Here is a 24,098-nt window from a genome sequence, read left to right on the forward strand (position 1 = left end):
TCAGTTCCTTCCAATGTTCTATACACTGGGCCGATTGTAGCTATGTAGATTATCTATGTCGTTTCTTTCAAGAATGTCTCTTAGCTTATCGTGGCGTACTCTGTTAAACGCTTTTTCAAAATCGATAAAACATGCATGTACTTCTTGATTAACATCTAGGCATCTTTGTGTAAGAACATTCAAACCTAAGAGAGCTTCTCGAGCTAGTCCTTTTCTGAACCCCATTTGTGTATTACTAATATCCGACTCCAACTTTTGATAAACTCGGTTGAGGATGATTTTTAGAAATATCTTAGTAGATGGCTCATTAAAGATATTGTTCGAAGATATTGTTCGATGTTCTGAACATTCTTTTGCATTGGATTTCTTTTGCAGTGTAACGAATGTAGACAACAGCCACTCTTGAGGTACAATACCAGTATTGTATACTGTATTAAATAAGTGCAATATTATACCTATATGTCCAGCATAAAATGATATAAATCAACAGTTTTCAACCTTTTTGAGTGATGTACCACCTACAGTTATTTTTATTATTTTTGGTACCACCTATATTTGTAAATTGTATTATCAATACTTACTAAGTACTACTATTTTAAATTTTTCTGTGTTTTGTGTACCACCGCCAATAATGATATGTACCACCAGTGGTACATGTACCACAGATTGAGAACCTCTGATATAAATGATTGAAAATCCGTCCAAAAAATGTGAGTGTTAGTATTCAGTTTTTCTCAGTCAATGGACCAATACTTACAGCGCAGCCAGTGGAAGTAAGAAGACGGGACAGACAAATCGCCGGATGCAGAGAATATCGGAACTATTAATTGAAAAATCCAAGCAAGAGAAAGAGAAAAATGGGGGAGAAAGCTTGAGAAAGTCAAGGTCCTTTACAATCCGACAAGCGAGAACTGGCGGCTGACCTTCTCATATTGTGTATTTCTCGCTGTGTATTTTCGCGCAAGGTCACCCGCCAGCTCTCGTTTGTCGGATTGTAAAGTCTGTAGTACCGTGGAGTGAGGATGATGATGATGATGATGAAAGCAATATATGGCAGAATCCATGAATGATTTGGGTTGTCCCTGAGCTGCACGTACCATTGCACAAGATAAAACCGTACCCAAGATAGCTGGAAACAGTGTATGTAAAAATGTTTACTCGCGGCATCTGTAAGTGAGTTACACAATTTATTTCTTCTTACGTTTACCATCTCTATTTAATTGAAAGAAGGCGCTACATTAGTGCCTAGATTTTTCTGTACTGTCGCTATTTTTATGTTTATAGAAGTACAGTAAAACCTCGATATAACGGACCTCTATATAACGGACTTCGGATATAACGGACGAAAAATCCGGTCAAATGTAAAAAAATTAAAAACGTCCTGTTGATATGATACATGCTTAACCTGTCACATACCAAGATACATTGAATACCAACGGGGTTCCCGTGGACCCCAAATGCTACACGTAACTAGAAACCTTATTTGTATGTTTTTGCCAAAAATACAACATCGCATATTCAACCCATGGATCAGGGAATAATTTTGTAAACCAAACGAATATCTAGTAAAAAAAATGTCTGTTGGCCAAGATGCAGACATAAGATTAGAAGGGTTGGAAATTCCTGATTTCTGTAAGACAATACATGTCTAATAATGCCGGAGAAGAAGTAGGTAGCTGAGATGTTTTATTTTACAATGGCTGGAAGTAGATGAAGGTGTCCCTGGGTATAATATCACGACTGAAAGTAAAATAGCAAATGAAGTTATGAACCTAAAACATGAGGATGGAAGTGAAGATAGCAAAGAAGGCAAAACAACACTGCAAAAAATGAAGTTCTCAGAGGTAAGATCGCATCTTAACGATCTAATAACATTTATTGATTATTCAGACAACGAAGGTCAACTGTATTATACGCAATTTCGTAATTTTAGAGAGTTGATTATAAAAAAAAACAGAAAACTTCAAAAGTGCAAACGAAACTTGATTTTTTCAAAGCAGAATTACCGAAAGCAAGCGTGTCGATATCAAACAACGTCACTTCACGACGAATTTCTGAAGATAATTAAATATAATTTTGTTTGTGTTTTTATTTATATTTAAATACTGTGCACATATTTTCAAAAAAGAAGTTTTTTTATTTATTTTAAACCTATTTTTATATAACGGACTTTCGGCGTTAACGTCCCCCCAATTAGTCCGTTATATCGAGGTTTTACTGTACTGAATAATTTTCAGATCTTTTGAGTCCACAACTCAAAGAGTTTGGTTCATTTCATAAGAATTTTAATTATTTATGGAACATAATATGTAGTGTTACGCCCCTCCAGTTTTTGCATGAGCGGGCATAGACAAAAATATTCACTATTGACAATAAAATTGAAGGTTTAGAATAGTTGTTTAAGGTGTTTAGCCTCTTATATCACAAATACGTGGGAATATACTTTACTTTAACAGTTCGCTAAGACAAGTTTTTCCAAATGTCTGAGTATTGTTTTTTATAGTTTTTATGCAAATGTTGGAAGAAAGTGCGTATAAAATTGGATTATTAGTCAGTGCCAATAAAACTGTCTGAATTGTAAATTAATTTATTTTTTTTAGTTAATTACAGTTTCTCTTATTTGTATACAAAAATATAATATTTTTTCTATTTGTTTTGTGGTTAATTTTTTTAAACTCTGTAGATTTAAGTAATTACTGTACATATATTATAATTAAAAAAAGAAAAGAACAAAAAAAAGAAAAAAAAAGAGGAAAAAAAGCAAAAAAGCAAAAAAAAGAGAAAAAACTAAGAAGATGTAAACCTCCCAGATATTGAATCGGGTTTATGTCTTAGCGTAGTAAAAAATTAATTAATAAAAAATAATAATCAAAAATAATAATAAAAAACAAATTAAAAATATAATAAAAAGAAAATACAAAAAAAAATAAACATTTTCCAAAAAATATTTACAACCAAGACAGTGCATTATTTGGATAATAATTGTAATATGTTAGTTTGTTATGTATTTAGAGCTAGAAATACAGAAAAAATTCCTCTGATTGAAAAAATTGTCTGTTTTTAAAATAACAAAATGTCTGGTTAATTGGCTCGGCCAAGGCCATCAAATTCACAAAAAAAGCTTTTCTATTTGTGTGTGTCTGTGTAAAATTTTACAAGTAATCAATGTACTGTGTAGTGTACAATGTAGTGTATCAATGTACAATATAGTTTTGGATAGAAAAAGACTGTTTGACTTGTACACACTTCTATATAAATCTAAACGGGAACTGGTGTATGTTTTCAAAAGACTGATAGTGTGTAAATAAATTTATTAAATCAGCTAAGTACTTTCAGCATATTATGCCATCATCAGAGCTATCCTATAAAAAGACTAAGTTGAAAAATCTTATTCATAAAAAATTATAAAGTGAAACTTACGTCTTATAGGTGTAAAAACCTCAAAAGAAGAGAAAACTTCGAACAAACACATTCTTTAGTTTAAAATAAACCCAGGGATATAACCACTGGTTAGGGTAAAAACCCTTAAATGTTTAAAAATTACATTTAATGTGTTTTTTATAAAATGGCTACCATTCTTACAAACAGCTGTTACTGACAATATTCAAAAACGACAGGCTGCTGACGGAAACAATAGTTCCTAGCGACATCTGTGTTTTTAAAATTATTTAAAATTTTTTTTTTTTTTTTTTGAAAATGACTAAGTTGTCATATGTAGGTTACTAATTAATGAAATTAATATGAAAACTGAAGTTAAATTTAAATGACAATTGTTAAGTTTAAAGTAAAGTTAAATGTGAAAATAATCAAATTATCAAAGTATTATTAATTATTAAAAATTGTTTGGTTTTTTAATAATTAATAATACTTTGATAATTTGATTATTTTCACATTTAACTTTACTTTAAACTTAACAATTGTCATTTAAATTTAACTTCAGTTTTCATATTAATTTCATTAATTAGTAACCTACATATGACAACTTAGTCATTTTCAAAAAAAAAAAAAAAAATTTTAAATAATTTTAAAAACACAGATGTCGCTAGGAACTATTGTTTCCGTCAGCAGCCTGTCGTTTTTGAATATTGTCAGTAACAGCTGTTTGTAAGAATGGTAGCCATTTTATAAAAAACACATTAAATGTAATTTTTAAACATTTAAGGGTTTTTACCCTAACCAGTGGTTATATCCCTGGGTTTATTTTAAACTAAAGAATGTGTTTGTTCGAAGTTTTCTCTTCTTTTGAGGTTTTTACACCTATAAGACGTAAGTTTCACTTTATAATTTTTTATGAATAAGATTTTTCAACTTAGTCTTTTTATAGGATAGCTCTGATGATGGCATAATATGCTGAAAGTACTTAGCTGATTTAATAAATTTATTTACACACTATCAGTCTTTTGAAAACATACACCAGTTCCCGTTTAGATCAATATAGTTTTGACTATACATGGTGTCACAAAACATTTGGCTATAATTTATTCCAGATGATATAAATAACGATTTTTCCAGATGTTTAGGGCGTCACCTAAACCTTCTCTCCTCCCAACTTCTTTGTAGTATAATATTGGATAAAAACGGGACGACAATGGAATGTAATACATATTAAACAACTTTTCTGTTGTTTAGAATTAGTTTTTAATTTTTTTTTAATGTAATACATTTTTACAAATGTTAAGTTATTAACTTTTAACTGGAAAAAGAAAACATGTTAACATGTAAACATGTAAACATAATCTTTCATAAATCCCCAAAAGCAAAAATCCGTTGGATTAAAATATGGACAGCGCGGTGTCCATTCAATTGGTGCGTCGGGCCCCCTTAAAAAATAAATTAGTATTTAACTTACCGGAGTTGAGTGCTCAAAGTATACTCAACAAACTAATAAACTAATTGAAAATTTATTAAAATATAATATATTTCCACCTTATAATTTATGTTACCTACTTTCTCTAAATAGGAAAACAATATATGACTGTTTAATGGAATTTATTTGTAAAAGTAAAATCAACCTTTAAGCATTATCCACAAATGATTATTTACCTTTGTTTTATCCCATATGTATTTACCTCCTATCCGCGACCTAGTCTAGTTATGTCTAAACGAAATGTCTTGAAGGGTCCCTAGACGAGAAGAAGCAAGTGACCCTGTCTTATTCCTACCTTAACTCCTGAATATAATAATTGTAATATTAACAACCACCTTTACGGTAACGTTTCCTTATCTTTCTTATTTTTGTTTTGTTTTATATTTTTGAAATGTATGTAGATTTTGAAATATACTTGTTGTGACTGGCTGAGTGGCGACAGCCCATGCAAAAAAAAAAACTTACCGGAGAAATCTTGTCATCGGGAGCCGTTGTCAGTCTTTGGCCGGCATTTCCAGGTGCTACGTCAGCCAGTCCCCTGACTTGTAACATTTGTGCAGTCTTTATAAAATCCGACAGCCGTTCTTGGCCTATGTGTACTTCGCCGTTATACATAAACCTGAAACAATGATTAAATATTACTATTAATCGCTTGATGACGGTTTCCTAAAAAAAACTGATGCGCATAATATAAGTTTTATTTGTTCATCTTATACATATTATACCATTAAAAAATAGTCAAAGATCAAATTTGAAAGTTTTAAATCGGGAACCCAATTAAAAGAATATTAAAGCTGGTCCACTAGAAGCTAAGATAATTGAAATTTTTAAGGGTATATTTTGAACGCATGGATTCATTTTTCAATACATTTCATTTTCAATTTCATTCAGGCATACTCAAGGATAAATTGGAATCACAGATAAAGAACAGAGAAGAACAGCAATGATTCAGGAAAGATAGGTCGACGACGGACGCAATATTTGTCATGAAACAAGTGACAGAGAAGTCGATAGAATATAACAAACCTGCATATATTTGCTTCGTAGACCTAACGAAAGCATTTGACAGTCAGACTTAGCGATTTAATAAAGAAAATTAAGCAAAAAAGGATATCGGCAAACATTGTTAAACTCATAAAACAAATGAACAATAACAACACGACAAAAATTAAAACAAACGACACCACTACGGCCAACATACCAACACCAGGAGGAATCAGGCAGAGAGACAGCCTCAGTCCATTTCTATTAAATATGCTAATGGATGAAATAATAGAAGATGTGGAATCACTACAACTAGGATACAGACTCGGCCACAGTAGAATCAGTATAGTGTGCTAAGCGGATGATGCAGCCCTAATTGCAGAGGACGAGGATGACCTACAAAGACAACTTTATCGATTATATCAAGCATGTCGACGACTCAACATGAACATATTCACGCAGAAAACAAAATGCATTACCATTGCGAAAGACCCAATTAGATGCAAGCTAGAAGCTAGTGGTAGAGGGAAAACCAATAGAACAGCTAAACCAGTTCAAATACATATCTAGGTGTAGAGTTATCAATATATCATGACCCAGCCAGAGACCTAAGAGGACAAATTAACAAGGCTGCTGTCTTGTCCGGATGTTTGAGAGATGTGGTCTGGAATAACCCATATATGAGAATGGACAGCAAAGTTAGAATTTATAAAACTTGCATCAGACCTGTTATGACCTATGGCATTGAATCAAGAGAAGACACCAATAAAATCAAAAGTATGCTACGAACAGCAGAAATGAAGACACTAAGAGCAATAGCAGGGAAGACAAGAAGAGATAGAATACGAAACAACATCATCAGGGAACAATGTGGGAAGACAAGAAGAGATAGAATACGAAAGAACATCATCAGGGAACAATGTGGCGTGCAAGATGCAGTCAGATGGGGCAGGCAAAGACGAAGAAAATGGTTCAGTCATGTAAAAAGAATGGAGGAGCACAGACTACCAAGAATTGCTCTAGAAGGAAAACCAGCAGGCAAGCGTCCACCAGGGAGACCACCAAAAAGATGGAGAGATAGCTGGCAGTCTACCTCTCAAGAAATACTTCAACGTCGGAATTAACAGATGGTCAGATCTACAACAAGTATAAGAAGAAGAAGGAGGATTCATTTTTGATAGGATGTACAAAAGAAAAAAGGTGAAAATTTATACAGGGTGAGTCATGAGGAACTGTACATAATCCTACCTCGTATAGAGGCTCCTATGGGGAAAAACAAATGACCATTAAAAAGTGTCTGCTCCCCTTGTTTAGTAATATACAGGGCGAGTTTCGCATTTTGACAGAAATTTATATTCGTCATAATTTTTAAACGGTCAGGTCGATGTGTCTCTTATTTTGGTCAATCGTTACACTATTACCACCTAATCAACTGATTTATTCAAACTAGAAAAAAATCAGGTCCGGCTTTAAAAAATTAGTTCGTTTGGGTCTTACAAAATATTTCATCCTGTATAAGCTTTTTGAAAACTCTAATACGAATTTTACAAATTAGACGAATAGGCAATTAAAATAGCATATTTATTTTTTCCCCACACGATTACTTAATTTTTTATTAAGAAATCAAATTTGACTATTAATTAAAAGTTTGCTAAAGTAAACCATAGATTTAAAAAAATGAACTTTTATTACAAAAATTAATTTTTTTTAACAAATATTTGATTTATGTTACCATTCAATCAACTGATTTATTCAAACTAGAAAAAAATCAGGTCCGGCTTTAAAAAATTAGTTCGTTTGGGTCTTAGAAAAAATTTCACCCTGTATACGCTTTTTGAAAATTCTAATATGAATTTTACAAATTAGACAAGTAGGCAATTAAAATGGCATATTTATTTTTTTCCCCACACGATTACTTAATTTTTTATAAAAAAATCAAATTTGACTATTAATTAAAAGTTTGCTAAAGTAAACCATAGATTTAAAAAAATGAACTTTTATTACAAAAATTAATTTTTTTTAACAAATATTTGATTTATGTTACCATCCAATCAACTGATTTATTCAAACTAGAAAAAAATCAGGTCCGGCTTTAAAAAATTAGTTCGATTGGGTCTTAGAAAATATTTCACCCTGTATACGCTTTTTGAAAATTCTAATATGAATTTTACAAATTAGACAAATAGGCAATTAAAATGGCATATTTATTTTTTCCCCACACGATTACTTAATTTTTATAAAAAAATCAAATTTGACTATTAATTAAAAGTTTGCTAAAGTAAACATTTGAAAAAATGAACTTTTATTACAAAAATTAATTTTTTTTAACAAATATTTGATTTATGTTACCACCCAATCAACTGATTTATTCAAACTAGAAAAAAATCAGGTCCGGCTTTATAAAATTAGTTCGTTTGGGCCTTAGAAAAAATTTCACCCTGTATACGCTTTTTGAAAATTCTAATATGAATTTTACAAATTAGACAAATAGGCAATTAAAATGGCTTATTTATTTTTTCCCAAATGATTACTTAATTTTTTATAAAAAAATCAAATTTGACTATGCATAATAATTAAAAGTTTGGTAAAGTGAACCATAGATTTAAAAAAATTTACTTTTATTACAAAAGTTAATTTTTTTTGAACAAATATTTAATTTATGTTACAACCCAATCAACTGATTTATTCAAACTAGAAAAAAATCTGGCCCGAATTTAAAAAATTATTTCGTTTTGGTCTTAGAAAAAATTTCACCCTGTATACGCTTTTTGAAAACTCTAATATGAATTTTACAAATTAGACAAATAGGCAATTAAAATGGCATATTTATTTTTTTCCCCACACGATTACTTAATATTTTTATTAAAAAATCAAATTTGTCAAAATCGGAATTTTAACCGAATAATGAAAAAAAAAAAGATGAAATCACGGTTTAACTCGCTACAACGTTCCATTTAAAAAAAATTTTTCTGAAATTTTTACAGCACATATCTCTTACCATTGTGAATACTATGACAATTATTGTAGACTTTCAGTCTTCTTCTCGTAAAAGTTATGAATTTTTAAAAATAATAGGTGCAGCTTCGTGAATTGCAAAGTTAAATCGCAAAAATTAAGTGAAAAAATTTAAAATTTATCTATTTGATCACGTCTATGTTAAACTATAGAGTCCAAAGAGAAGTGTTATGGGGAGTTTTAGATCTAGACGTGTTATAGAAAAAAAAAAAAATGGTGGAACTTAATTTTAAGAAAAACGTTTTTTTTATTTTTATGGTAAAATTGCGATTCTGACAAATTTTATTTTTTAATAAAAAATTAAGTAATCGTGTGGGAAAAAAATATATATGTCATTTTAATTGCCTATTTGTCTAATTTGTAAAATTAATATTAGAGTTTTCAAAAAGCGTATACAGGGTGAAATATTTTCTACGACCCCACGAACTAATTTTTTAAAGCCGGACCTGATTTTTTCTAGTTTGAATAAATCAGTTGATTAGGTGGTAATAGTGTAACAATTGACCAAAATAAGAGACGCATCGATCTGACCGTTCAAAAATTATGACGAATATAAATTTCTGTCAAAATGCGAAACTCGCCCTGTATATTATTAAACAATGGGAGCAGACACTTTTTAATGGTCATTTGTTATTCCCCATAGGGGCCTCTATACAAGGTAGGAGTATGTACAGTTCCTCATGACTCACCCTGTATGTGCTAAATACTTGCCACAACCAATGTATTTGTTTAAAAAACAGACGTCAAACCTTCGCATTATTGTTGTAAATGCTGGTAAAATTTTGATCGATCATAACTTCGGAACTAATTAACCAAATCTTAATGTTTTTTCTTACGCGCCTTTCGCTGAACTTTTAATATAAGTTTAGAAAAAAAATGTTAATCAAAAATTGAAAAAGTTATCCCATTTGTTTATTAGCTTAAAAAGTGTACAGTTGTTTCAAAAAATCCCTAAAGTCTTCTATTCAACGGATTTCAATGACTCGAATATTTAATTTGAAAATAAAATTTAAAATACCTGAAAAAGAATGGTGAAAAAACATTGATTTAAGTATATTATTTTTCTGAAGATGGCTTTGTAAGCCGAAAGCGTTCAGCTTGTATGTACATACATGCTACACACTTTTCTTTTCAATTCATTCATATATATTTTTTAATTAAAACATGAATTTTAAAAACGTATTTCAACTCTGGAAGTTGAAGCGTTAAAGGTTTTTTTTTATAATCATTTGTAGTTTATTTCCTAAGAAATATTTAATAAAAAATATGATTCCAGAAGAAGATTGTTAAGAAGAGTATTCTTGAATTTCAGAATTTCCAGAAGATTTTAAAAAAGAATAATTAAGTTCAGAAATTCTTTTATTTCTATCTACCACACTGTTAACTGTTATTGAAGTACTAAATGACATCTATTGAACTTTTTAATACGAGTAAATTTGTTTTTAAAACGGTTAAACTCAAAGCATAATTCCACTGATTATTGATACAGGATCCTCCACTTAATCACAGAAAATAGCCAAAAAGTGACATTAAATTGATTTATTTTCTCAAGATGATGATTATGATCTATAATCTAGAAGGTGAGGTGCGTACGTAGAATATATGTTTCTATTACGGAAAGCCCCTTTATGTTCTGCTATACGTTTATCAAAGGTTCTGCCAGTTTGACCGATGTATTGACTATTTGACTGTCCAACAACTTACATCGGTCAAACTAGCAGAACCTTTAACAAACGGATAGCAGAACACAAAAGGCTTTCAGCAATAGAAAAACAGATTCTACGTAGGCACTTCACCTTCTAGATTATAATATTAGTTTTTTAATGAACATTTTCAAATTCTTGATATTCACAATAAAGGCCTTATAGGATCTTTATTAGCTCTAGAAGCAGAAGTGTTAAATAAACGTTATTTTTTAATTTGGAGATAAAGATAGTCTGGAAACAATAATTAGTTGAGAAATTCTTTTATTTCTTTCTACATCACGTTTAACCGTTATTGAATTACTAATGACATCTATTGAACTTTTTAATAACTTTGTTTTTAAAGCGGCTACACTCAAAGCATAATTCCGCTGATTATTGATACAGGATCCTCCACTTAATCACAGAAAATAGCCAAAAAGTGACATTAAATTGATTTATAGTTTCTTGAATAAATACTTATAAATAAATACGCCGTGAGTAATGGCCATCTTCCTACACGGAATTTGAAATATTGTATGTCATAAATTATGTTTCAGTTCTCTTAAGATACGCATAATGTCATTACATTCGGTGTTTTTTTTTAAATCCATACACCATGTGACGCTTCTCAATTCTCATTACTTTGCACAGTCTACAGTGTAGGTCAAAAGACACAGGTTTTTTTGGAGCGAACAAATTTCTAAACCATTTTAACAGGACAAACTTCTTTTTTCGGCTGCAGTTTTGTGATTGTTGGGGAGTTTTTGCTGTATTTTTTATGGATTTCCTCTCCTATTGCTTGTTTTCTCTCTTGGAGTTTCTGGGTTTTATCTGTTTAAAATGTATGGATCTTCATATTTTCATCTTCATCACATTACTTTAAGGCTATGGGTACATATTTCGCAAATATTTTACGTGAATCCCTACTTTTTCTGTCTTTACACGGCAAATTACGTGTAGTAAAATTCACACTGGTATTGATATGTAAACATTACTAGAATGTCATTCTACTTGAAAATGTCATCATTAATTTAAAGAGATAGCTTTTGAATGTTCTTGGATAACTGTTATTTTTATAATTGCAAATTATTAATTCAGTTAATAAATGTGATAATTTTTTCACTAATTATGTATTCACTGATTGTAATAATTTATTTGTACAACAAAAACTAATACTCAATCGAGAAAAGAGGAAAAGTGTTAAAGTGATTTTTTAATAATATATTGTTATGGAACGCTTACAATTTTGAACACCTTTAACAACAAAATATTTGGATCACAGAATATATTATGCTGATGTATTCTCTGCTTGGATCTTCCACAAATAATACACAATAAATAACTTTTTATTAAGTTCGCGTCTTAAATAAATTATTTATCAAATATCAATTATTTATCAATAATATTTAATCAATAACTCAAAATATCCCGATGCAATGTCAAATATTTAAAATTGTCACTGATTGTCAGTGTCTGACTGACAATATATGCTGACAATATTATATTCGGCTGAGTGCGTTGTAAGACAAAGATAGATTTGGAAAATATTACCACGGCATTATGTTTATTTTTTTCGAATCCTGAAAAAACCAATAAATATTTTTGAAAAATTTAAACGCAGAATGAAAGACTAAATTATTACCGAGGGCCGAAAGTCCCTTAGAATAAATAAAAAGTTTATTTTGAATGAGATATTTGAAATTAAAAATCACACTAAATTTTCTCTTAGTTTTTCACCCCTGTAACTTATTAAAATAAACATTATAGAAGTTCTCAGGGACTTTCGGCCCTCGCTAATAACGTAATCTTTCATTCTGCGTTTAAATTTTTCAAAAATACTTATTAGTTTTCTCAGGATTCGAAAAAAATGAATCCCCATTTGAATAGCATTGCAGCCGAAAATACGTACCGATCCTCTTAATAACATTACTGATTTTTGAACCTTATGTTTTATGAAGTCTTATTTTCCCTTCTTTTCTTGGTACTGCCTTTTTTCATATCGTCCCTTAGTTTGCAACACCGCTCAAGTCGAAAATTAACGGTTTTGCCATATACATACCGTTGGATAGGTCTGCTCATTGCGCATCTAACCATTTGTCACATGATTTAGATTTCAGTCAATCAGATGCCGTAATTCAAAAAGTAGTGACACCGCGCAAGTCGTCAACACTTGTATCATGGTCAACACCGCACAAGTCGCTCTGTGATTATTATTTTTGTACGTGAGTTTTACTGCTGAAAAGTCTAGTATTCAAGAAGTTTTTATAGAAGATTAAGAGGTAAGCTATATAATAAAGTAATGTTTATTCATTTACGCATATTAATATAGAAAGAAATGATAATAGAATAACTTAAGCGGTGTTTACTAACGGTATTTTTTTTAACTTGGCGGTGTTTCAAAAAGTAGTTTTTTTCGTCTCCTGTAAAGTTGGTAAAAATGACTTATGCGGTGTTGTAAGCTAAGGGACGATATCCTACCATTCATCTTTTACGGTACTTTCCCCTGATTCTCCTACTTTGGCATTTCCATCTTGTAACATGATAATGATCAAAGGTGAATACTCTGATGCTTGGTACAAATAAACCATTATCCTCCTCCTCCTCCTAAATGCCTTCTCTATTGAGGTTGAAGGTCAATATGGCAAATTTCTCTTCGTTCTGGGTTTGATGAATTAAGTCATTTCCTGTTAAGTTGATCCAATCTCTGATTTTCGCAGCCAAGATTTATTTTTTCTTTCTTCTTATACCCCTTTTACTTTCGATCTTGCCTTTTCAAATTTACACCGACGCATCAAAAAACAAGGAGAGAACAGCCTGTGCAATATATGATCCACAAGTTAAGTATAAAAAAATGGTAAAATTAAATATAAACACAAACATATATTTGGCAGAGTTAATAGGTATACTAGAAGCCTTGAAGTATTGTCAACATATTATCACAAATTCAGAAATTGTTATAATAAGTGACAGTAAAAGCGCTTTGTCAAAAATAAAGCACCTGAAGATAACTTCCAAAGCAAATTATATTATTTTGAAAATAATCAAAAATATTAACAAATTAAATACAGATTTAACAAAAAAATACGGTTATTGTGGGTCAAAGGACACAGCGGAATTATGGGTAATGAACTCGTGGATTCCTTAGCTAAGCAAACTCTAAAAGAAGGGACATATATTGACTACAAATGTACACTTGAAGAAATTAAAAATATGAGCACTAATATATATAAAATAATCTGGAGCAAAGAATTTGAGGAAATTAAAAAGGTATGTACTATAAAGAAATTCAATGTACAATACCATCGAAACCATGGTTTGCAATGACAACTCTTCCAAAATACGCAGTGAGACAAATATGCCGGTTAAGATTTAACCATGCATTGATTCCAACATATCTACATAAAATTCATTTAAGAGACAATCATACTGACAATCCATATTGACATATTGTCAATGTGGAGAAATATGTGATGCTAAACATATGATTTTAAATTGCCCTCTAATACAAATAAATATAAATATGTTTATAAGTAAATTATACAGTTGTAAAAATATAACACACCCAATAAATTTAACATATAGGGTGAGGCAGATAACTGGCCTATTAGAAATATCTCGAGAACTAAAGGCAACAGAATCATGAAAATTGGAATAAAGGGGTTTTGAAGAATGTTCTATTAAATGAAAATATTTTCATCTCTTTGCAACTTGCGGTTATACCGGAAGTTGCTTATAACTTCGTTTTTTAAATGGGACACCCTGTATATTTTTACATTTTTGGATTCTCTTCGATGTCTTCTTTCTTAAAACATAAGGTTTTGTAATATTATACAGGGTATTTTAAAAGATAATTACGTTTTTTTATTAATTTCGTAGCAACATTCACACCCTGTAGAATTGTAGTAGTTTGACATCTAAAACTCTACTTACGTTCAAATAATTTTTAATATACTCTACTATTGTTAAGAATCATTAGTATAGCTAAATTTTTAATTTTAGTATACAGGGTTTTATAATAATAATGAGTAAACCTGTGTTTTTGCCTGATGTGGTATTCCCACTGACCAGTGGTCATCCCTTATAAAGTATGTAGAATAAGTAGGATAGAAAATGTTAAGTAGATAAGTATAGGAAAATATTTTGTAAAATAAATGAGCAAAATTGGTGAATCGGCGAATGAGCCTTGAAGGGCCCGTAGTCATACAATCCAAAGAAAAAAAAAACTGGAACTGCTCAAATTCCCTATGGCGCATTATGTGTCCTAGACATGACGCTTTTCTAATTTTGATAGTATTGATCAGATGAGGATCTATGTTCATTATTTTCAATACTCCTTTATTAGAAGTTCTGCTGATCCAGCTTATTCTTAACATTCGACAATACATACACATTTCGAATGAACTAAATTTTTTGACGTCATACTGTTTTAATGTCCAGGTTCCTTTATCCAACCTTTATCCCTTTCTATAAAAGAAGATCACTAACCATATGCAGAAATTACAGAACCATTGCCCTTATTTCTCAAACAAGCAAGCAAAATCCTGTTCCTGTTACATATACAAATAATCAATTAACGGCTAAAGAACTGTCTACTTCCAGAGCCGAAGAACAATGGGGATTCGTACTAGGAAAAGGAACGCGTGAGCAGATGTTGAACATCAGGCAGATAATAGAAAAAGTGAGGGAACACAATATACCAATGCTGCTCTGTTTCGTAGGGCTTACATAAAGGCTTTCCACAAATAAAATTCAACGAGGATCAGGACGTTATAATTTGTTAGTTCCTAGGTGGTTTGTCCTTAGAAAGTAAATTAGAGTAAATGGCACTAAGGTGCTGTATATCTATTCTTTTTTCATGCTCAATGGAGTTTGAGCTATATATGTCATTTCTAGAAACTACCTTTTTATAGAGTTACGTTCTATAGATAAATTTGTAGTTGATTCCCAATCCATAGTATGTTTTTGGTTTGCTACATTGCTAGTTAATGCACATCTCTTTGGATGTAACTTGCAATCTCTCTTGTGAGATGTAATTCGGCCTTTAAGTTATTTGTTAGTTTCGCCAATGCAATGTGACCCACAATGTGCACAAGCGATGCTGTAGATCACATATGTTGTTTCTGAATTCTGTTGAATCTGTTATTTTGTTTGTAATCCCTGTTATGTAAGTGAACAATATCTTGCAACTGCAAGAGGTCCTGCTGCGAGTTGTTGAAGTTAAATGAATTGGGTTTTCTCTTGATATCTTATTTTTGCATTCACCATTTCAGGAAATATGTTCTTTCTTATTATCATTACTAATATTTATTATTACCCGTAATTGTTGCGTTAGTGATATTATCCATAGTGTTAAAGAGGATTTTTGAAATTAACTGCTCAGAATATCCATTTTGTAGGAAAAGTTCCCTAAAAATGTTGAGGTTTTTGGTAGAAACTAGGATCTGGGATTAATTAAGTTAATTTTCATACTAAATTTGTGATATGAGTGATATAGTATATCACTATTATAATATGTATATTGTACATTAAATATTCTACGTTTCATGTCAATTTCCTACATATCTCTCTCCTCAAAAACGGCATTATTTATTAAACAAGGTTATGACCCAAGTAAAAGTTAAAAGTCCAGTCCACAACACGAAATTTTCTAAACATAATCCAATTTATATTTTAATTCCCTTCTATTGTGCACACGTCACACGATGTGAAACAGATCAATCAAAAATGCGTAAAATCGTGATCGCAGGATCATACAGACCACTTAGATATAAACTTTCAGGTAATAAAAAAACGTCTATCAAAGTTTTTGACTTAACAGTGGGAATAACAATTATCGAAACTCTCGTTTCGGCAATTTGGTCTAAAAAGAGTTTGCCAAGAATGTAATTAGAAGAACAAGGATTTTTATTATTTATATAATAATAGAAGGTGTGTCTGTGGATCTGTGATTATTACACAAAACATACTTGCTTGTACTAATTGGTCCAACCGCATGCAAGTTTACTCCACTAAATTATGAAATTGAAAATGGCACTACGAATTAGACAAGCATCAAGTCAAACTAGGTTGATTTTACTCAACAAACTTGACTTGACTTGAAAATCAAACTTTTTGTATAAAAAAGTTTGACTTGACTTGATTTCGATATCTTTAGGTTTGACTTGAATTCAAACATCTTCAAACAGTTTGAAAAGTTTGAATATTACGCAACGTGTTTATTTTCAATTTTAAATGAGACCGCCTACGCCTTTATTTGTTCACTGGCGGATCAACGGGGGGTGGGGGAGGGGTAGGGGAAATCCCCCCCCCTCCCAACAAGGTCCAAAAAATTTTTTTTGACAAATTTCAATAAACATAGAAATGTATTGGCTGATACGATATTTAAACCGCAGACAGACAAATAAAACCCAATAAACGCGCCAGTTAGGATAATTATTAAGAAAGCTTAATGCATATTTATACATTAATTTTTTTAAAATTTAAACCCAACATTTGTAGCCTGTAACCGAAAAAAATTTAAATTGTAGATATAAAACAATATAGACCTTGATCCCGCGTACCAAAAAAAAGTTGATTAATAGCAAGCTGAAAATGTGTTAATAACTTAACGGTGTCTAGTCAGACAAACTTTGATATATAGGAACACTGGAACAGAAGAAGTTTTAATTGTGGAACAGGTTGAAATTTGGAACGTCAGACTACGTAAACGTTCCATGTATTTTGTCGGACAGAACTTCCAATTGATTTGTTACCATTTCATTAAACTCTCATGCAAAAATCAGACTGGTGTTTATCACCAACTGGGCATTTTGATGAGTGGAACACGAAGAACATGTCAAATGACAGGAATCATGTTGGTTAGTAATAGCAGTCTGATTTATGCATGATAGTTTAATGAAAGGGTAACAAATTAATTGGATGTTCTGGCCGACAAAATACATGGGTCGTTTTCGTAATCTGACGTTTCAAATTTTTAAACTGTTTCACAATTAAAACTTCCCCTGTTCCAGTGTTCCCGTACATCAAAGTTTGTCCGACTATTAGACACCGTTAAGCTATTAACAAATTTTCAGCTTGCTATTAATCAACTTTTTTTGGTACGCGGGATACAGGTCTAATAACCCTATGGTTAGTTTTGAATTTTAAAGAAATACCAACGAATATACAGCAATACTAACTTTTGTATTGTGGTACATATTTTCGAGTGAACTAGCAGCTTGGTACCACACGTTTTTTCGAACTGGCCCTAAGATAAATAAATGCCTTTTTTAATAAAAGAAAGTCATAAAAATTCCAAATAATTTTATTTTGAGCTATCCATTAAAAAACCAAATAGTCTTATTTTATTGTAACCCTTAAGGGCATAGGCGTAACATGTCGCTTATCAAAATGTTCAATGTGTTTTAAATGTATTAATTTTTTTCAAAGCCCGAGAAAACTAGTAAGAATTAAAAAAAAATTAAACGCAGCATGGAAGATTACATTATTTCTGAGGGACGAACATCCCTGAAAACTTCTCTAGTCTTACTTGAATAAGTTACATTGGTTAACATAAAAAGGAAAATTTAGTGTTGTTATTAATTGCAAATATTTCATTCAAAACAAACTTTTTATTTATTCTAAGAGACTTTCGACCCTCGGTAATAACGCAATCTTTCATTCTTCGTTTAAATTTTTCAAAAATACTTATTAGTTTTCTCAGGATTAGAAAAAAATAAATATCTACATTTAAAAGTTTCAAATTAAAACACATTGAAAATTTTGACTTTTATGTGGCACTCATTGTATTTTCTTATCTTAATTGGAAACTAACATGTCTATCTCGACAAAAAAGTATATCTACTAAATAAATTATTTTTCAAACTCATTCAAACTAGTTTGACAAACAGTTTGAATTTTCAAACCTGTACGATTGACTAGTTTGACTTGACTTGAAATATTTTTCAGAAGGATTGACTTGAGTTTGACTTGAAATTAAGTCAAACTCAAGTCAAGTTCAAACATTCAAGTCAAACTTGTGCAACTCTACTACGAATGTTTGACAGTATTGACATTTTATGGGTTAATTAAGTTATATCGGCGATTTTTTTTGTTTTTTGCGTTATTTCTTTAATTTTTCGATTAGTCTGCTTTTATAATAAAAAAAAACAGTTGTTTTTAGAACTCTTTAGCGACGTATTATAAAATATAATTTTTATGGATTACCGTAGAAGGCCGACTTCTTTTTCTTTGTACATAGGCCTCTCCCAACTCCTTCAATCGGTCTCTATCCTCAGCAACGTATTTCCAATTTGTTCCCGCTATTCTTTTAATACCACCAACCCACCTCATATGTGATCTTCCTCTCGGTCGTTTACTTTCGTAAGGTCTCCAGTGTTGTATTGCTACATTCCAACGTTGGTCTTTTCGTCTAGCAGTGTGGCCTACGAAGCTCCATTCAAGTTTGGCAACTTTTTAATAATTTTCTGGCAACCATTTAAGGCTGACAAGATCAACCAAAAAAGTAGATGCTTTTCTAGTTACGTTCTTGGGTGTGAAACTACTGTCTTTTGAGTTTAGTCCTGGTTTAAAAACAGGGTATATTGATTTTGACGTCGCCATGCGACGGAAGATCCGATCAATTATCGACGTACGCTCAATTTTTTCTGACATCATCCTATTTGTATCCCTTCCTTCAATTTTTTTTATATTTTTTTTATTTAGCTAATGCCTCGACAACTAATGGCCATCGGCATGGTAGATACGGTGAATTTTTGCAGTTAGGTACCTAGTGTCGTGTGTAGTGTGTGTGTTGAGTAAGTGTCTTGTTACTTTGCAAAGTCGACGTCATTGTCTTTGCAAAGAGACGCTAATTGTATCCGAACGTCTGTGGTCCCTCCGGTGAGTACCGATCCTACAAGGACAGAAACTATCTTCATTTATTAATTTATAATAAACGAAAAATACCTGACCCTGGTGAGATTCGAACTCACGACCTTTCGATCCAAAGGTTCCTCCAATTTAAAAGGTACATATTTAAAAATTCTCTCAGTTGCCAGTTTCTACATTTTTTTCATAGTTTAGTTAAATTTTGACAAGTAAGTTTTCTTTTTCTTCTTCTTAACTTATATAAGCAAACGTATCTTTTGCGGCTTTGCAATTATTTCATCAAAAAGTTGTGACATTACAAGAAGAAAAATGAGACATTGTGCGCTGGTACGCTCAGAGATCGGTTCACTGAGCTCAGAGATACAGCTCTTCAAGTATAGGGTAAAAAGAACTATTTTTGATCCTTAAATCTCAGAACCGTATATCTCAGACCCAGGGTCACCAAAAGGGCTAAAAAATAGCTACAGGCTACTTTTTTAAGGTAAAATATTATACCAAAATTTGGTAAAAATACTCTGCGAAGCCCTCCACCTCTCCAAACTGATCGAAAAGTAAAAAAATTGCTAATTTTTGTTTCCTGGTATTACCACATCCCCGATACGTCTATGATTTGAACCAGTTGCTTTGAAATAATAACAAATAACAGTAAACTCGTCAATCTATCGCTGGTATCATATCAATCATTGTACCTACAATTTTTTTGACTGTTTATACGAATTAATTTGGGAGATCTGTGTGTGAGTGAGAGAAAGAAGTCAAAAAGTTTAACCGGTGATACGTTACACACGGCAGGTGTTACTCGTTTTCTTTCGGTCCGACGTGTGTACCTATTTTTCACTACAGAGCTATTTAGGATTTCTTCTAATGAGGATTTTGTAATCGCCTGAAATCTCAAGTAAAGATATGCGTTACAGGGTGGAGTTAAAAATTATCAGATAAATGGTTGCCGAAAAATAGGGAAGGAAGAGTTGCGTATTTTTATTATCCTTGATATTGTGATAAAGAAAACAGTTTATTATAAGAACTTCATAATTCACGAAGAAATCATTTTTCAAAGTCAAAGTTTTCAACCTAATAAAAATATTCAAAATATTTAAAAATATCCAAAACATTTCTAAAAGATATTTAATTGAAAACTTATTGGAACATTATAGACCAAGAGGCAGCGCTGAAAAATCTCTTTGAATTTACTAAAGCTAGATTTTTGACAGTTGATTACTGTGAGTGTGTCGAGAAACATACTGCGGTCGGTCAAGCGAAACGTAGAACAGGGGTTTCTGAGAGGGTATCAAAGTTGCTTTCCTACGAAGATAATTAAATCCATTTACTAAAACTGAAAATCAGTACACACTTTCTAAATTAAATATAAATAAAAGTTATTATAGTCGGTCAGCTGTATGACGGGCAGAGCCGGTCGGTCGGCCCAATAGTCGATTGAGAAAATGAAGCATTTTGGCTCGCAATTTTTTCGTCCATCATGGATTTACTTGAAATTTTCACAGCAGGTAGGGAATAGTGCAAGGATCATTTTCTATATCATGCCCCGCTATTATACGCTAAAACCTTGGGGGTGGTTGCCACCCCATCTCGGGGGTGGGAATTTTTTATTACATTTTAACCATGTAGTTCGATGGAAGAGGTGATTCTAAGAAAAAAATGTTTTACATTTTCTTCGTAAAACTAATATTTTTCGAGTTATTCGCGCTTGTAAATAACAGTTTTTAGAGGGTTTTTTGAGAATACTTCGAAAAATATGTATTTAATTAAAAAAACTGTGGATATCAAAATTGTATCTTTTAGTAACACAAACCAAATTCTTTTCCAATAATATCTTAAAGACCAATACAAACCGAGACACGGCATGTTAAAGGTTAGCTTTTTTCGTAAAATGCATAATTTGAAATATTGAAATCCAAATAATGGGAACAATTTGCATTTTTCGAAGAAAACTTAAAAAATCTTTTTTCAAGTATACAATTAGACCTTTCAAAAAATAATAATAAAAAGTTTCTAGCATGAAAATTAAGCGACATCAAAAAAATGTCGGTACCTGCTTTCTTCTACGAAAAAATCAGTGGAAACAACCCCCTAACTACCTTCCTAAATTCAAAATTGGTCTTGTCCTTTCTGTAGTTCCTTTTATATTTATACTACCAATACATTCAAGGAGTTTGACCTATTTAAAATGCCTAATTTAGGAAAAATTGGAGTTTAAAGAAAAGTTTATTTTTTTACCATTTGGTATTTTTCACCTTTTACTTCAAAATATCTCCGAAAATACTGAAGATACGAAAAAAATTATAAACCACTAAATTGTAGCTTTTGTAATGACTAAAATTACCCTGTACATATATTTTCATTACAGTGAATAGTTAGCCAGATATAGCTGTTTAAAACCTCTATTTGCCAGCAAACACCCCCTTATTCGAGCCCTTTAAACCCGGCCCAATTAAAAACTAAGCGATCTTACGGAATTTAATTTACACAATTTTATAGCTCGTAAAACCCTCTAAAAAAGTCGATTTTTTCGTCAAAAAACTGTTATTTTCAAGCGCGAATAACTCGAAAAATATTAGTTTTACGAAGAAAATGTAAAAAACATTTTTTTCTTAGAATCACTTTTTCCATCGAACTACATGGTTAAAATGTAATAAAAAATTCCCACCCCCGAGATGGGGTGGCAACCACCCCCAGGGTTTTAGCGTATGATAGCGGCATGATATAGAAAATGATCCTTGGACTATTCCCTACCTTCTGTGAAAATTTTCAAGTAAATCCATGCTGGACGAAAAAATTGTGAGCCAAAATGCTTCATTTCCTCAATCGACCATTGGAGCCGACCGACTGGCTCTGTCCCGTCATACAGTTGACCGACTATAATAACTTTTATTTATATTTAATTTAGAATGTGTGTACTGATTTTCAGCCTTGGTAAATGGAAATAACTACCTTAGTAGGAAAGCAACTTTGATACCCTCTCAGTAATCCCTGTTCTACGTTTCGCTTGACCGACCGCAGTATGTTTCTCTACACACTTACAGTAATCAACTGTGAAAAATCTAGCTTTAGTAAATTCAAAGAGATTTTTCAGCGCTGCCTCTCCGTCTATTATTGTACCGGGTGTCCCAATAAGAATGGCTCTCGGCCATATCTCAGGAACCGTTTATAGTAGAGCTTTGAAATAAAAAATTTTATAACAAAAGTTGCCTCAGGAAAAGCCTGGAAATTATTTTCATAATTGTGGGTCCACCGCTAGAGGGCGTAATTGAATATCAAAAATAAAAAAATCTAAATTTTACAAAATTTTCCTAATGAAGGGGCACTGGAAATCAGATTATTGTATTCTTCATCAAATTCTGCGCATATTTGATTTAACAAGTTTAACTCTACCTTTGCAAATAAGAGGTGGGGGTGAGTGGGAACCTTGTTATGAAAAAATGGCTGTAAGTCCGATTCTGCTACATCAAATTTTGAAAACTGGGTCTTATTGAAGACAGATCTTTTTCTTCAATGTAAGCGTGATAATTTTGAACCATCTTAATAAGTAATAAGCCAGCTGGGAGGCGTTATTTAATTTTTTTCAGAAATCTAGTGTTCCTTGGAAAATATTAAATACAAACATGCATTTTTAATACCATATTACAAAATTGGACAAAATTAGCAACAGAATAGTGAAAACCGCATGTCAATACCTTTTTTCTATCTCTAGATATCTTACAAAACGTGTAAATTTAAAAACATAACTGTTACTGTCACCGGTAAACGAAATTCATTAAAAATAGTGTGCTATGGAAACAACAAAGAAACATTTTCCAGCTGTCAACGTATATTAGGTCTTTTCAACGCTTCTCATTTGTTTCGAGCCTCGTTCATATCTCGTATATTAATATTATACACGGATTATACGGCATATGACAGAGGCTCGAAACAAATGAGAAGCGTTGAAAAGCCCTATTACAAAGAAATAAAAACAACTATTTAGTGATGACATAAACGTTCAAATTTTTGCCCATCATTTTCGTTGCAAACATTTACTCTTTCAAGACTAGATTGAACAGCAGTCTCAATTTCTGCTCTCGATATGCTTTGAATGAAGTTTAGTATTCTCTGGATAATGTATTCTAGAGTAGTGTATGATGGGCAACAATTTGAATATTTAGGTCGTCACTAAGTAGTTCTTTTTGTTCTGTGTTATATTTAATTTTAATAGTATTGTTTCTCTTTATATTGTTGTTTTAATTAATTATATTTTTATACGTTGACATCTGGAAAATGTTATTTTGTTTTTTTCCACAGCACACTACTTTTCATTAACTTAGTTTACCGGTGATAGTAACAGTTATGTATAAAATTTACACGTTTCTCGAGATATCTTGAGATAGAAAAAAGGTATCGACATGCGGTTTTCGCTATTCTATTGCTAATTTAATCTAATTTTATAAAGTATGATTAAAAATGCATACTTGTATTTAATATTTTCCAAAGAAAACAAGATTTCTGAAAAAAATTAAATAACGTCTTCCAGCTGGCTTATTACTTATTAAGATGGTTCAAAATTATCACGCTTACATTGAAGAAAAAGATCTGTCTTCAACAAGACCCAGTTTTCAAAATTTGATGTAGCAGAACCGGACTTACAGCCATTTTTTCATAACAAGGTTCCCACTCACCCCCACCTC

General features: G+C 31.5%; 1 protein-coding gene across 3 annotated transcripts in view; it reads right to left on the minus strand.

Moving 5' to 3' along the window:
• LOC114335764 (protein abrupt) overlaps positions 1-24,098 on the minus strand; it is a 200,097-nt gene that overhangs the window by 115,522 nt on the left and 60,477 nt on the right. For all 3 annotated transcript variants that reach the window (XM_028286057.2, XM_028286056.2, XM_028286058.2), the window contains exon 3: positions 5,333-5,486. In XM_028286057.2, the coding sequence (XP_028141858.1) occupies positions 5,333-5,486 (154 nt within the window). The remainder of the gene's footprint in view (positions 1-5,332; positions 5,487-24,098) is intronic.

This window comes from Diabrotica virgifera, chromosome 6 (genome assembly GCF_917563875.1).
Source record: "Diabrotica virgifera virgifera chromosome 6, PGI_DIABVI_V3a".
NCBI lineage: Eukaryota > Metazoa > Arthropoda > Insecta > Coleoptera > Chrysomelidae > Diabrotica > Diabrotica virgifera.